Below are 12,284 nucleotides of genomic sequence, written 5' to 3'. Positions count from 1 at the left end.
TTTTCCCTTTTTTTTGATTTTCATTTTTGTCCATTTATCTGAGCTGTGTTCAGCTGCACAGGCAGTTAACAACACCACTGCTGCTGCTGCAACCTGGACCTACTCCCATTGCTTTGGCCTTGGACCGAAGAAAAAAAACGCTTGTTTTTCTGTCAGGCAGGGTTCTCTGATTGGGGGTTGTAAATCTAGTCCAATCAGGGAACTCATTCTATGAGGTCCAACTGACTGACCTCATGACAATCATTACAATTGCGAGTCAAACAAATTGTCTGCTAAATTCCCAGTAAGTGTGGGTCGCCTTGATTAAGTCATACCGCCCCTTGCTACTACCGATTAGATGGTTTAGTGAGGTCCTTGGATTGGCCCCACCGGTGTCAGACAAGGCCCTGCCAGAGCGCCAAGAAGGCAATCAAACTTGACTCAAATGGTCTGCTTTGTCTTGGCTGGTTGTCAGCTTGAGAACTGTACTCATCCAGGCAAGTGGGCAGTATTCAATCACGCTCATAATTGGTGCCTTGTAATGGTGGACAGCCTTTGGGGAGTCTTAACTTTAGCTACTTTCCATTGAATTCCCAACTTCTAATCTGTTCTTGCATTCATGTTATTTACGTGGTTGATCCAGCTCAGTTTCTTGTCAGAAAATCAAGGAGAACTTGGTAGAGTCTCTCTGTTGGAGAACTGCCAGCTCAATTGTTACTTATTAGCCCAAGGAAGAACGCTATCCAGGTCTTCCTGCATATGGATTCATACTGCTTCAGTATTGAGGAGTCACAAGTTGTTGGTTACCACCTTGTTTACTACACTACATGAAAGGCATAGTATTCAAAATGAGGTTTGTAACATAATTAGGACTTAATAAATTTTTTTTAATATTATAGGATAAATAGACTTTCTCAAGCAACAGTATTTTTTCCTCTCTCTGTTGGAAGATGCATTTATACGAGAAGCTCGAGGTTTGAATTAGGTAAAGAAACCCGAGCTAGCAAGCTACTGTTCCCAACCTGAATCACTCCATAAACCTTGAAATCTTTAGGACTGTCAGTGAAAACCAACCATTCGTGAAACAATCTAAAATTTACAGTTTGTCATTACCAATGGAATTTACTGAGAATGGAAGCCCCAGAGAAACTGCTTTCAGGACCGCTAAAGCAATTATATTCATTTTTGTATTAAAATCAGAGACAAAAAGTCAATTATTTTAAAACTAATTTTCCTAATAAAAAATCTTTATTCAAAGATTGCTTATAGCATGTTACACTTATTAACAAGTGAACCTTGATACAAAATGGAATCTTAATGTTTTCTAACATATTCCAATTTTTTTTTCCAGTAGCTGCCTCTCTTTTATTAGATGAAAAGTAGAACAGTGCTTCATTACAGACATGCATAACAGTTTCTAGGTTGGAAGAAAATTCTAAAATATGCCCAAAATAAAGATTTATTTTTCATAAATTCTATTAAATTATGTACGGTTGTAAGTTATACATAATAAATAAGGAAAAATAAAAATAGGAAGGCAAAAGTTCTATTTCTTTTTTGGCATTTTCTACAAAAAGACAGTGTCTAAATGTCTGGGTAGGTAATAGATGATCCCCTATGAAATATGCAGAAATTTATTTATCAAATTGTGGTATTCAATTTCCTGCAATACAGAGGTTGCAATGAGGAAGAACTTGCCAGCACCTAACTACAAAGGGGAGATGCATTCCTGAATAGGTTGGCTTGGGAAGCATCACAAATTTGTGGTCAGGTCTCATTACACAGAACCAGCAAGCTGTTGATGTCAATTGATATTCAAACATGGCTTACCTATTAGGCCCAAGGTATACCTGTTCACATACTGCTTTCAGGTAGATCGAGGGGAGATCGAGAGGAAACTAACTTCATATGAAGAGCAAGAGGTGCATAGTTCTTTGCTTACAACACCACAAGAAGTTTTCTTAAAAATTGGAAGTTAGACTGTTGCAGAACCAGATAAACTAGTCGGAATTTATAGAGCCTAGGATTTGAGCAACCTCAGAATGGTATTCTAAATGAGTTGTTAAGTCTTTCATTAGTTTATACAAGCATCTTAATGCCTGTTTAAAGAAGTCACCAGTGAATATCACCAATCAACAGGATCAGTATAGTTAATATGGTTTTGGGCATGGGCCATGGCATGTAAAATTGAAGTTTCTCTCCAAGAAATGACAGAGATGAGGCACAATTCTGCCCCTGTTGGTTTTTCAATGAACAATCAAGAATTTCATTATTCCCCTGTCTCTGGAGAGAACACATATTTCCATGGGTTCTTTCCCTGAAGTGTATCACTCCCAGACCTCAAGTAGTCAATGCAATGGAATAACCACTCACTTAACATGACCAAGATCGGCTAGTCGTTTGTAGGGCAAGAGTAACAAGAGAAAAAGCAAAATAAAATGTATTCATTTTTATTCCTTATGCTGGGAAAGCAAAATTTCCCCAAAACCTGAGGGCATTTTTAATGATGCTTAGTGATCATCAAGTTACGCAACATGTCGAATGAGTTTCCATCAGGCTGCACTGTAACAATATCTTCATCATTTTCCTGCTGAACCAGAAGAAAGCCAGAATCATCCAGACCAATAACCCATGCTGCTGGACCATCTTCTTTCCACAGTCGTACTTTTGTGCCACTATCAAAAAGAAAGAAAGAATCAATAAGGTCACGAAAAGAAGCTCATGTAAATATATGAAGACAGAGTACAATAAGGTTTATGGCTAGTTAGATGATTAATACAATCCCTGGCTGCCACATGTTAAATAGGCTACAGCAGAAAGCCTGATTTACTTCAACATATCTTAATTAATGCCTTCATAAATAGGGGTACATTTATGATTCAAGTTTTGTGTTAATGCTAAGTGATTTTAATTTCACAGCAATATAGCATAAATCCAGAGCTAGATCCTGACCTGACTCCAGCAAAATGTCATCTCGTATCAGGCTCTGACACTGGGTTTTGATAATGTCAACAATCCAACTGTAGCTGCACAGTACTGGTTACCTTATTTAAGGAAGGATGTAAATGATGGCAGTTCAGAGAAGGTTTTCTGCATCAATTTCTGGAATGGAAAAGTTGCCTTATGAGGAAAGATTGTTAAGGCTTGTATCCACTGCATTTTGGAAGAGTTAAGAGACGACTTGATTGAAACATAAAATCCTGAAGAGTCTTGGACAGGACAGACATTGGGATACGGTGGCATAGTGGTTATGTCACTGGATTAGTTATCCATAACCCCAGGCCAATCCTCTGAGGACATGGGTTCAAACTGCTGCACAGTGAGTGGTGAAACTTCAATTCAAATCAATAAAAATTTGAACTAAAAACCTTGTCTAATGGTGACTATGTTGACTATCATAAAAACCCATCTGCTTCATTAATGTCCTGAAAAAGAAATCTGGAAACTGCCATCCTTACCTGGTCTGGCAGGAGGCTGGAAGAACACACAACACAACGTTGCTGTGTTCTTCCAGCCTCCTGCCTATCTACTTTGGATTCTAGCATCTGCAGTTCTTTTGTCTTTAATTCTTACCTGGCCTGACCTACTTGTGACTCTAGACCCACAGCAATGCAGTTAATGCTTAACTGCCCTCCTCGCAATTAAAGGTGGGTAATAAATGCTCGCTGGCAGCACCATGAATAAAGAAAAAGATGTGTTGCCTCCTACAGGAGAATCTAGAACTAGACTGCGTGAAAATTAGAGGTCACACTTTTAAAACAAAGATTTTTTTTCCGATTGGATGGGCATGAGTCTTTGGAAATTTCTCCCTTAAAAAAAATGGTGGAAATGGATGCTTGAATATTTTCAAAGCAGGGGTGGATGATTCTTCGAGAGCAAAGGGTTGAAAGGTTATCGTAGGTCAGGGAGGATGTGGATTTTGAGGTTACAATCAGATGAACCGATTTTATAGAATGGTAGAGCAGGCTTAAGGGGCCAAGAACCTGCTCCTGATTTGTATGTTCCTATGTCTAATTCAATGCAAAGAAATGACTAATCAGTGGAAATATAGTCCAAACATGTCAGGGAATACTCAAAACAGGACACTAGTTTTTTATCGTCATGAATAAAATCAAAGCTTTCAAGTTCAAGGATTAATTTCCTCTCTCACCTAGACACAGTCAAATAGCTCAAGCAAATTGTTTTCCTCATCAAGTCTGCAGATTGTCTCCCAAGTTCCATAAGGAACCATCAACTCCTCATATAAATTATGTCCTCAAAGATATCATTTTACAGACATGGCTGAATTTTAAACAAGAGGGAGGCTGAGTTTGGGTCAGGTATGTGTGGATGGGGTGGGATGGATTAAAGCCTCAAAAAAGCCATTTCCTGACCCCAAGATCCAACCATTTACAGTTTTAACTGAGGTTTGAAAGTGATCATTGCTTTCACCTTGTTGTCCATTGCAAGTGATTCTCCAAGATAAGAATGGGACTAGATGAGAGCAGTCCCAGCCAGCTGGGCAATACTGAAGAAGTGTTGGGGGAGGATGGTGTGGTTGCTGTGTTAAAGGCTAAAGATATTTTGAGAAAGATGAGGAGTAATCATTTGCCCTGTCATACGCACAGGATGTCATTGGTGACTTAATAAGGAGCAGTACAGCACAGGAACAGGCCCTTTGGCTCTTGAAGCCTGTGCTGACATGTTTTGCCATTCCATACTAAAACTGCCTTCCAAATCCCTCTGTTCCCTTCCTATTCATATATTTGTCCAGGTGCTTCTTGAATGGTGCTTCCATCACCTCCTCTGGCAACGCATTCCAGGCACTCACCACCCTTTGTGTGAAAAACCTACCTCACAAATCTTTTAAACCCCTCCTCTTCCCCCACTCCACTCTGTACGTTGATTCTGTGTCCCTAGTAATTAACCTCTTCACCATGGGGAAAACTCACATGCTTTCCACTCTATCCATTTACAATCTTATAAATGTCTATCAGGAGTTGCCCCTTAATAACTCCTGCATTCCAGTGAAAACAAACTCAGTCTTACCAATCTTTTCTTCAGTTAAAATCCCCCATACCAGGCAACATCCTCGTATACCTGTTACTGTACCCTCTCCAAAGCATCGAAATCCTTCTGGTAGTGTGGTTACTAGAACTGTGCACAATATTCCAAGTGTGGCCCAACTGAAGTTGCAAGGTTTGTAGCTCAGGTTGAGGTTTTGGGTGTAAGTTTGCTCGCTGAGCTGTAGGTTTGATATCCAGATGTTTCATTACCTGGCTAGGTAACATCATCAGTGGCGACCTCCAAGTGAAGCGAAGCTGTTGTCGCCTGCTTTCTATTTATATGTTTGTCCTGGATGGGATTCCTGTTTGAGCAGGAAATGACATCACCACAAACACCAGGAACCCCATCCAGGACAAACATATAATTAGAAAGCAGGAGACAACAGCTTCGCTTCACTTGGAGGTCGCCACTGATGATGTTACCTCGCCAGGTAATGAAAAGTCTGGATATCAAACCTACAGCTCAGCGAGCAAATCTATACCCCAACTGAAGTTCTATAAAGCTTCAGCATAACTTGTTTATCCTTATACGCAACATCCCTTCCAATGAAGGCAAGCATGACCTAGGCCATTTTTACTATCCTATCGACTTGCGCTGCCATCTTCAGCATAGACCTGCCCACCCAGATCCCTCTGCATATCAATACAGTTCAGGGTTCCGACTTAGCTAAGAGCTGTTTCAGAACTGAGGCAAGGTTGGAGCCCTGATTGGAGGAACTCAAACAGGAAAAATGGGAATTGATTGAAGAAGCAACAAGGCATGGGATACAGGGAAATTTAGCTATTTAGAATTGGCTGGCCCATAGAAGACAGAGGGTGTTAGTAGACGGAAAGTATTCAGCCTAGAGTTTGGTGACTAGTGGTGTTCCACAAGGATCTGTTCTGGGATATCTGCTGTTTATGATTTTTATAAATGACTTGAATGAGAAAGTGGAAGGGTGGGTTAGTATGTTTGCCGATGACATGAAGGTTGGTGGAGTGGTTGATAGTGTGGGGGATTGTTATAGGTTTCAACGGGACATGGACAGGATGCAGAGCTGGGCTGATAAGTGGCAGATGGAGTTCAACCTGGAAGAGTCTCAAGTTATTCATTTTGGAAGGTCGAATTTGAATGCAGAATACAGAGTTAAAAACAAGATTCTTGACAGTGTGGAGGAACAGAGGACTCTTGGGGTCCATGTCCATCGATCCCTCAAAGTTGACAGTGTTGTTAAGAAGGCATATGGTTTGTTGGCTTTCATGAGCAGGGGGATTGAGTTTAAGATGCTATCCTGCAGCTCTATAGAGCCCTGGTTAGATCACACTTGGAATATGGTGTTCAGGTCTGGTGACCTTATTATAGGATGTGAAAGCTTTAGAAAGGGTGCAAAGGAGATTTACCAGGATGCTGCCTGGACTGCCCATACCTCCCCCCTCACCTCCCTCCAAGGCCCCAAAGGAAACTTCCATATCCGCCACAGATTCACCTGCACCTCCACACATATCATCTATTGCATCCTCTGCACCCGATGTGGCCTCCTCTATATTGGGGAGACAGGCCGGCTACTTGCGGAGCGTTTCAGAGAACACCTCTGGGACACCTGGACCAACCAACCCAACCACCCTGTAGCTCAACATTTCAATTCCCCCTCGCACTCCACCAAGGATATGCAGGTCTTTGGACTCCTCCATCGTCAGACCACAACAAAACGACGGTTGGAGGAAGAACGCCTCATCTTCCGGCTAGGAACCCTCCAACCACAAGGGATGAACTCGGATTTCACCAGTTTCCTCATTTCCCCTCCCCCCACCCTGTCTCAGTCAAATCCATCAAATTCAGCACCGCCTTCCTAACCTGAGATCTTCTTCCCGACCTCTCCGCCCCCACCCCAGTCTGATCTATCACCCTCACCTTGACCTCTTTCCACCTATCACATTTCCTACGCCCCTCCCCCAAGTCCCTCCTCCCTACCTTTTATCTTAGCCTGCTGGACAAACTTTCCCCATTCCTGAAGAAGGGCTTATGCCCGAAACGTCGATTCTCCTGTTCCCTGGATGCTGCCTGACCTGCTGCGCTTTTCCAGCAACACATTTCCAGCTCTGATCTCCAGCATCTGCAGACCTCCCTTTCTCCTCAAGGATATTTCCACTGGCAGGTGAAACTTGGACAAGAGGGGATAGCCTCAAAATTAGGGGGAGCAGATTTAGGACTGAACTGAGAAGGAACTTCTTCATCCAGAAGGTTGTGAATCTATGGAATTCCCTGCCCAGTGAAGTAGTTGACACGACTCCAGTAAATGTTTTTAAAGCTAAGATGGCTTTTTTTAAACAATAAAGGATATAAGGGTTATGGTGAGAGAGAAGGTAAGTGGAGCTGAGACCATGAAAAGATCAGCCATGAGGCGGCACGGTGGTTCAGTGGTTAGCATTTCTGCCTCACAGTGCCATTGTCTGTGTGGAGTTTGCACATCCTTCTCGTGTCAGTGTTGGTTTCCTCTGGGTGCTCCGGTTTCCTCCCAGTCTAAAGATGTGCAGGTTAGGCCATGCTAAATTGCCCATAGTGTTCAGGGATATGTAGGTTAGGTGCATTAGGCAAATATAGAGTAGGGCAATGGGTCTGTGTATGTTACTCTTTGGAGGGTTGGTGTGGACTTGTTAGACTGAAGGACCTGCTTCCACACTGTAGGGATTCTAATTCTAATTATTGAATGGCAGAGTAGGCTCGAAGGGCCAGATAGCCTACTCCTGCTCCTAGTTCATATGTTCTTATGATAGCTGCACCTCTTCATCCTCTGATTTTATTTTTCTACTGGTTTATGTTGTTAACTTATGTAACATCCAGTTCAAACTTTAATAACACAGAAGACGTTGTCACTGTCACCAATTCCAAAACTGCATATTTACTTCTTTCTCCTTTTTAAACACAGTCTGACTTGGTGTGTAAAACTGCCTACAACCTCCAAAATCAATTCTGGTTGGGAATACATATTTATATTTACAAACTGTAAAATACTGGAAGATTTTGGACTATTTTGACATTCTCTGGGAGAGAATGGTTTTATCATGTGATTTTATGGAAACAGAAGTCAATAATTTAATATGTACTGTAATCTTGCTTTTTTTTTTAAGAACAGTTTCTAGAGGAAAAGCCATGCGGAACGTCTCTACCAAAAGCTTCTGGAACTTGAATGAGTTTTCAAATACTAGTAGTTTTGCCCCCTGGCAAAACTTGCAGTAGCAGACTGTGACTAATTCTCAGAGATGCAAATCCAAGCAAACTGAAATTAGGATTGGATCTCTACCATCACGGTGAGCTGTCGGCAATGCAGATTTGTCAACAGTAAACACAGTCGACATGAGAAGTCGTCACATTTTATTCTTTGCTTTCAGACTCATGGTCCACAAGAAAGGCATCTCTACATTAACTCATCTTTTTGTGTATTGTGTATGGGATTAAGGGGATATAGTCTTAATTCCAGATCATCACTGAGGTATGAATCAAAGTTAGCCACTTGCTTTAATGTTAAGTTTTGCTTGTGATAAAAGATTATTTTTAGTTCATAAAGGAAGTTTGGTGAATATTTCTTTTATCCTGAACAGTAGTGATAAAAAGTAGTAACTGACTATTTTGGTAACTGAATTCACAAATTTATACTCATAGAATGACTAATGGATAGTGGATCTATTTTATTACCTGTCACTGTCTTGGCACTTGTCCTACATGAATTACCAATTGTGTGTACCTTATATTTGTAATCCCTTTGTCCATGTCATTAAATTCCTATGTGATCTCAAAGTCACATTCTCTGTAACCTCCTCCAAACCAACTCTGTTCCTCTCACCTCTAGTACATGCTCTTTGCCATCAGACCATGATGGTTTTATTTTCTGCAAATTCAGTTCCACACTCTGAATCTCTCGTTAAATATCTCTACTTCACCCTGTATCATTTTTTAAAAAAAATTTCACATCTCCAATGAAGTTATTGTTAATCCCTCCCTAAAACATGATACTTTGGCTAAGTTTTAATTTCTGTCGTGTCTCTAGGAAGCACTGTGCGATGTTTATGCTAAAGATCATATTTAAATATAACTAGTTATTGTTTATTTAATAAAGATTAAGCTTTATAACCTCTCTGATTGGGACTTTGCTTTTCCTAAATAATTTTACTTTCATTTGGATATAACGGCAACGCATCAATTACATTTGGTTCCTTTAATTAAAAACACATATACTAATGAATGAATCACACATTTTACTTCAGCAAGTTAGTATTGTAAATTATTTTGATCAATCTGTTCGGACAGGTTATGAGATACCTCTGGAACAGCTGTGACATGAACCTAGACTATTTGGGCCAGAGGTAGGATGCTACCACTGCACTAAAAAAAGATCCTAAATTAGTGGTGTAGAATGCAATAAATTGCCTCTGGTACCATTAATCAAGGCTCTTGTTTTCAGTTCAGGAAACTCAAGTATGAGTCGAGGCTAGCAATCAATAAAATATGCTATTTTTCACATATTGTTAGTAAAAGACATTCAAACTGCATTCTGGCAACATCAGTATAATCTCAGAGTACAGAACATGTTTTTTTTACAATAAAACTGTCTTAATTTATCATTCACAAAGGTGGGCCATATCTCTTAGCTACCATTGAGAAAATGCAAAATTTCCTTCAGGAGTTAGCAAACGAGATACAAATCCCATGAACATTTCCCCAAAAATAATTATGAACCTGCAATCGGATGCTATTTTAACCTTCAGAGAAACAAACATTCAGGATAAAGAGTTTTAGAAATCACTTTTTCTTAATTTGTACAGATTAAATCCATAACATTTTACATTTTGTGATTTTGATTTCATTGTATGTTGAAGGGGTATTGTAAATATTGGGCTTAGACAGGATGATAATATATTATATGCATAAGGTGATAGAAAGCGGTTCTCAAGTGACTCTCTGGTACTGCCGTTGCTTACTTTGGAACCTAACCATACAAGGAACAAAGAGGTCTTAAACTCAATTCCCAGTCTGTGTTAAATTAGCTAATCTTGGTCATGACAAAGATAGGGATGCTAAAATTTCCATAGCATTCTTGGAGATAAAGACTGAAAAGAGAAAAATTAACAGCCACAGCTTCACCTCCTAATCTGTGTCCAATGATTTCAGCTATACATTGGACGAGTTAGAACCTGCAGTAAGAATAGGTTCAAGCACAGCTGTGATGCCCTCACATTTTAAGATAAACTGACAACATTCAATGTTGGGTCAAGAATAACTGAGCAGCCAGTTTCACAATATCAGAAGAGGAGAATAATTGTGGGTTTAAAAAAAGTACACAAAGAACAAATGCAACAGACAGGAAGCAAAAGATGTATGGTATTCTAAATTTGTCTGCATCATTTCCAATCTAGCTCATAGCAGAACAGCAGAGATTCAGCAAGTCAGTCAGGATAACGGTTGTTGGTTCACATATGCAAACTACAATTTCATTGTCTGGATTAATTCAATTTCAAAATAAGAAAGTTCACAGAGTGCAGCAAAATAAAGAGAATAAATCATTTGGTGCTTATGAGTTCATTTATTCAGGCAGCTCCTGACCATGCGGTCATAAGAATTCATTTGGATGTAAATTTTTCCACCAGTCCGCTAAATAGGCCAAGCTACTATACTGAACCAAATACAAATCATAAACATGTTCAAATATCCTTATATCGCTTCGCCGTCTTCAAAAAAGCTTCTAAATACTAGTTGTTACATATTGCATTCACAGAAGTCTCATTGTGCTCCCCAACGTTACTTTGAAGATGGTATTGATTAAATCCTCCAGTTTAAGAAAAGCCCAGCCAATATACTGTGTTGCTTTGCCTACAGATGTTCTGACATATTAAAGAAGTTGGTAAATATTCTTAAAATATATGCAGCATTCAAACAATGCATAAAGTAAATCAGATTAATTTATCTTAAAAAGGAATGTATTAGAAAAAATATGCTGCTAAGCTTTAAAATGCTGAGACTTGTAATTACCTCTCAATCTTTTCCTGGCATCTTCTGCCACTCAGTCTCAACACTGGACTGAATTTCAACACAACAAAAAAAAACTGTATTTTCTTTTCAGTTCCAACATCTGAATCATTCTCTGTTAATCCATGTATTTACTTAGTGTGTGTGCACAGCCCAATACTTGGCTCCAACACTCCCTGTCCTTGGTTCTTAGTAAAATGCAATGCCAAATCTCTCTTTGTTCAGGCAGATTTTCAAAATGTTCTTTGCAAACAGTCTACTTGAACTACAGAATGAGCCACCTTTTGTAGATGACAAGAAATTACTTTCAATGATTTTGGAAGAACCTGATTGTGTTGTGGTAGCACAGTGTGCAGTCACAATACATTGCATCTTGAGACAGACAAGTCTACAATGATGTGGAAAACTGACAAGCAGCAAGTCAGGCCAATGAGAGAAAGGAAAAATAAAAAAGGGTTCAACCCAGGAAGTTACTTTCATAGCAATTGGCTTTAAAACAGGATTGGTAAGAATGTAGGCAGTTGTATGAAAAGGGAAGGAAAAATGTAAGTAGACTTATCCTCATTGAAGGAATTGCCTGCAAATGTAGTATTCTTTGATTCCAGTTTTCAGAAATTTGAGTTATAGGCAGAGGCAAAGAAAGTTAGTCTTGTTTGTTTTGGAAAGGATACTGAGGCAACCCAATTAAAATCTTGAAGATTACTTATGAAGATAATTCACATTGACGATCCAACCAATTTTTTTTTAACAACAGCAAAGGTTTCAAGTATCAGGGAGACTAAATTTAAAGAAATAAATGGCTAAATAGTAACAAGCAGAGAAAACAAATGGGCTCAAGAGGCGATAAAGGGGTGAGAATGTTGCCACTTTACTGTTAAAACAAAAGTTTCAAGTTTGTATTGGCAGGGAAGAATACTGTGACAGTTAAGATCCAAATCTGATTCTCCAGTGCACTAAAGTCAAGCACTTCCAAAACCAGCAGAGACAGCTGCAGCAGATACTGAGCTTTGTAAACAAAATTTTGAAAGCCAACTGTCTTGGAATTGAGCCTGTTCCAAGCTTCTTGCAGAGGCATCAAGACTTCTTTAATGGATTTTACAATCAAAACAGATGTAACTTTCTTTTGATACATTTATCCAGCTACGAAAGTTATGGGCACTCTATTAATAATTTAATCTTCATAGTCTTCCGACTCAATAGAAAGCAGTCAACAAAAATAAAGCTTTAGGCAAGACATTGTAACAAGGTCAACCAGGTGG

At 39.5% G+C, this 12,284-nt stretch overlaps 1 protein-coding gene across 3 annotated transcripts in view; it reads right to left on the bottom strand.

Moving 5' to 3' along the window:
* Positions 1-1,199: 1,199 nt before the first annotated feature.
* The window catches only part of hlcs (holocarboxylase synthetase (biotin-(proprionyl-CoA-carboxylase (ATP-hydrolysing)) ligase)), a 165,100-nt gene continuing 154,015 nt past the window's right edge, over positions 1,200-12,284 (bottom strand). For all 3 annotated transcript variants that reach the window (XM_087992530.1, XM_043701230.2, XM_043701231.2), the window contains one exon: positions 1,200-2,654. In XM_087992530.1, the coding sequence (XP_087848656.1) occupies positions 2,480-2,654 (175 nt within the window). In that variant the 3' untranslated portion in view covers positions 1,200-2,479. The remainder of the gene's footprint in view (positions 2,655-12,284) is intronic.

The sequence above is a fragment of the Chiloscyllium plagiosum genome, unplaced genomic scaffold (genome assembly GCF_037043375.1).
Source record: "Chiloscyllium plagiosum isolate Xiang-an unplaced genomic scaffold, Cpla_swu_hap1 HiC_scaffold_12, whole genome shotgun sequence".
NCBI lineage: Eukaryota > Metazoa > Chordata > Chondrichthyes > Orectolobiformes > Hemiscylliidae > Chiloscyllium > Chiloscyllium plagiosum.
The sequence above is the reverse complement of the archived record's forward strand: the minus strand, read 5'-3'. Positions and strand labels throughout refer to the sequence as shown.